Here is a 4,232-nt window from a genome sequence, read left to right on the forward strand (position 1 = left end):
GCTTTTCCCTTCATTCATTTATCTCTGTGTACTCATAAGCTGAATTTTATCTTTACTTAATGAACTAAGTGGATTTAGTGGATTAGTTCATAAATAATCATGAAAGTTGAAACCTGAATAGCTTCACATCAATTTTTGTTCAAAGAATTCAAAATCAGGTACAAAAAAGCAAAAATCAAAACAAAATGGAAAAGCTGTTCTCAAAACACCAAAAAAACCTCCCTGAACTTTGAGAAGTAGTTAAAAATGATGCCACGCTTTCTGGCTTTTTGTAAGTAGAAGGTTTTGTTTCTCTGCTCTGTATGATCTTCAAGTGCTATGTAAATCTGATTGTTGTGGAATCCTGACTTCAAGTAGCGTGGTTGATTTTCAGGCGTGCAGGGGTGGCAGAGTGAACAGTAATGTGGGAAAATATAGAATAAAGTGTAATTGGAATAGGAAAAAACAGGATGTCCAAATCTACAGGTGCAGTTTTTAAGAATCATTTTATTCTTTAAAAAGTAAACAAAAAATGAAAATTGGCTGAAAAATGTAGGAGATGCATTTGAGTTTTATACAAATCTCTCAGCAGCTAACAATGACAGGACGATGTATAATTTATTGTTAAAAAAAAATGGTAGAAAAAATTTTCTTCTTGTTTTAATTAAAAGATATCCAATTTTGCTTATCTTCCCTCACTAGGATTCTTCCCAAGCAGCTTTCATGGATGTAATGCATTTCTTCGCCACAAGATGACTCTGATTTCTCCCTCAATACTGAAAAAGTATGGAATTCCTTTTGACAAGGTACACTGGTGTTTATTTTTAAACTGCATTCATGTGTCTAATTACACTGTGTTTATTGTAAAGATTATACTTTATAATAGAAGTAACACCGGGGTAAAAACCTATGTTTTAGGCCCTAAAACAGTGAAAACGAATGCCTCTTATATTAGAACTCTTATATGAGTTAGATTGCAATTCTCTAGTAGAGAGTTATGACTGCCTGCACTTGTCAAAATCTGTACCTGACAGTGTCTGTGCTTTTAATGGATCACTGTTTTTATTTATTTCTGTGCAGTTTCCATGCAAGCCTGTATATGGTTGTCTAGTGACTGAAACCCTTCTTAACTAGCTGCATTACTGCTAGCTACATAACTAATTTTATTTTTTTTTAATATTTCTGTATTGTTTTTCTGATGCAATTTAATACATCTGTATAGGTTGTAAAATAAAAAAAGCTTCAGATTATTTACAGAGTGGAATGAAACTGAAAGAACTGTTATTTAATTTAAAATATGGGAAAAACTGAAACATTACAAAAACAAAGAATGATTATTTTGTAGGGCTGGGTAGTAGTGTACTGGAACTTTGTATTAATACAAAGTGGAAAGAATAAATTTTGGGGTTTTTCTTGGTGGATAAATTTAAAACTTGATTGCTTTCAAACGTGTCTGAAGTATTCTGTTTGTTGTCACCCTCAAAATTTTCTTTTCTGTCTTTTCATTCAACATCTTCTGTTGAATTTTGAGCTTGCTGCAGGTGCCAGATAGTAAAAGTGTTGCTACTACACTGCTTTCTCCTTAGTATATGTATTTTGTATCCTGAACAGTTTGTAAATTCTAAATTTCTAAATGAAAAGATTTTGCAAGCCTGCTCAGAAGAGTGCACTCTGATTCATAGTCTCCTGCCTGAACATCTGTTTATGTTCTAATATCTTAAAAGCCTTTTGATCAACTAATCGGTTATAATTCTTACTCTCGTCATGCTGCAGAAAAGTCCTTTAAACTGTCCTCACCACACTCCTTCTTTATTATTGAAGTTTTTATTTCAGGGTTTATCTGTGTATTGATACCATACAGGCCTTTGTATGTGAACTTAGCTTTCCACATTCCCCTGCCTAGATTATGCAATACCTCTCATCTCTTTTTGTTGATGTTTATCTAAACAGTATTAAATGTAGTCCATGGAATTGCTTAAATTATGTTTTTGTATATATTATGTAGAATGATATGAAATACAGTATGCAGTATTTCAAGTGAATGAATATGAAATAAACTCAGAACTGGTAGGGTGATATAATATATATTGCAGTTTGTAGCCTTAATACCATCTGAAATCAATCCCTTGTTCAAGAAGTAAATATAATTAAAGATTATTTCTCGATTATGTCTTGAGAGAGATCTTACAACAGATATTTGGCAACAATATGAAATATTCTCAAATATCTGCACCATTGTCTGCAACTACAATGGTTACTACTAAATTAACAGTAACTGGTACTAGGAGTTATATGCTTTTGGTAAAACCGAATAGATAAAAATTTAAGAAGGTTAAAGGTTGATTAAAAAAGCATCTGAAAATGCAGCGTTATTCTTAAGGCACAGAAGGAAAGAGTAAGGTAGATTTTTATGTGGTATGAAGCCACTCATTTGTTCCTGCCTTTTGAAAGATTACTTCTCTTTTTATGCTTAAATTAACATATGTATAAAACTGGAGAAATGTGGGCTTTTAGAATGATACAGCCTGCCTTGGAAAATAAGCTTTTTTGAATAAATTACATAAAAAGTTTGTTTTCTGAATGATATATTATCATTGTGGTTGCTGAGTTCAGCTTTGTAATATACAGGTAAGTACTGATTCCCTTCATAATCTTATGCTTTATGTGTCAGATGTATCCTTCCAAACTTAGAGGTTTTATAGTTCAATTTATGATGTTGGATTTACTGAACATTATTTTGAACAATATAATTTTCAATTGTTTGTGTTTAAGGTAGTATCTTGGTGAATGCTGGTACATTTGTTTTCAGTACCACACATTTGGGGTGGGTAAGGGATCTGATGTTCTCAATTCACTGCATTGATTGAATCTGTTTTTCAGTTTTTTTAAATGAAAGTGCAAGAAATAGTTAAATATTTAAGTTTGGTTCTGTCAACTACTGTTAGGAGGAAGCAGTCTGTACCCAAGTGTAATTGTAATTAATGGGATTCAGTGAGAAAGTGAATAGAGAAAACCAGGCTGTGATCTCTCATGGCTCAAAGTGATAGAACTGGAAATGTGCTGAACGCTGATAAGACAGCCTACGCCTACCAGGTGGCAGCTGAACTGGTGCTTGTTGCAATAGAACACCTGCTAAACTGTCAGCAGTGGGAGGGTGTATTGAGATAAATTTTGGAATTGCTGGCATTGAGAATAATCCTTCTTAAACATTCCCACAGTGATTGTTGAAGTACTATAGTAGCATTTATAATATATGCATCTGTATTTGTGTTTGCATGTATATGCTACATATGAACCCCCCAAAATATTAACCTTGCAAAATGCAAATGAAAAATGTAAAATACAATTTTGCAGTGCTTTATATTTCAGCTCAGCATATTTTTCTTGTTTTTCCCCTCTTTGCATCCTCCCATAAGACTATCAGCAATTTACATCAATAGGTGAAGTGTTAAATCTTTGTGCTTATTCTTGCACCACATGTAAAAAGCACAGAAAGGAATTTTAACAAGTAGTAGATGAAAATTTTGAGAGAGAAGAAGGGGGGTTGTAAAAACAGATTCTTATTAGAAAAATGTCTCAAATTGTGATTTTGATTTATTGAATTGTTTCAAGTCTCTCAATTTTTGCTACTTAAAATCATATGAGTATTTCCTTCCAAAGCATTGTCATACAATGAAAATAAATCTATTTCATCTCTAGGAAGTCTCCTTATTTCCCTGTAATCAGTGAATACATCTTTTTGAGCAGGCATCCATCATTACTCAGATTATCTGCTGAACTTAGATAGATTGCTTTTTAGTGGTGCTGTCTTTTGTTGCTGTTTTACGTAAAACTCATTTGACCCTTTACTTCTGAATCTTCTAGATTAACTCTTGTCAGATGGTTGAGGAGGCAGTGTACCATTTCTGGTCTCTAACTAGTTTGTCCTTGATACAGTCTTTGGTGGTCTTTACTGAGACTTTAATCTCTTGGACAGATATTAGTGAGTGATGAATAAGTGCTGACTGTGTTTTTCTTCAGCTCTGGAGGAGAGCACCAGTCCATCCAAGTGTGGGAAGATAAGAGGTTATTTTTCACCTTGAAAGAGAATATCCTGACCAATCTTTTGCTTATCTTACCCCACTTTTTTTTTAAAATTATTATTTTTTATTTTTAGTTTTTTTAATTCGGGAAGAATTTTATGTCTGTTGTTGGTAACTGCTAGGAATTTGGGTTCTTTGAGATTGTGCAAAACACAGTTACTATCACAGTAT

The 4,232-nt window shown here is 33.0% G+C and overlaps 1 protein-coding gene across 2 annotated transcripts in view; it reads left to right on the plus strand.

Moving 5' to 3' along the window:
• LOC100550263 (lysine-specific demethylase 4C-like) overlaps positions 1–4,232 on the plus strand; it is a 203,726-nt gene that overhangs the window by 80,249 nt on the left and 119,245 nt on the right. For both annotated transcript variants that reach the window (XM_019610469.2, XM_010725643.3), the window contains exon 7: positions 682–785. In XM_019610469.2, coding sequence (XP_019466014.1) covers positions 682–785 — 104 coding nt within the window. The remainder of the gene's footprint in view (positions 1–681; positions 786–4,232) is intronic.

Source organism: Meleagris gallopavo, chromosome Z, assembly GCF_000146605.3.
Source record: "Meleagris gallopavo isolate NT-WF06-2002-E0010 breed Aviagen turkey brand Nicholas breeding stock chromosome Z, Turkey_5.1, whole genome shotgun sequence".
Classification (NCBI taxonomy): Eukaryota; Metazoa; Chordata; class Aves; order Galliformes; family Phasianidae; genus Meleagris; species Meleagris gallopavo.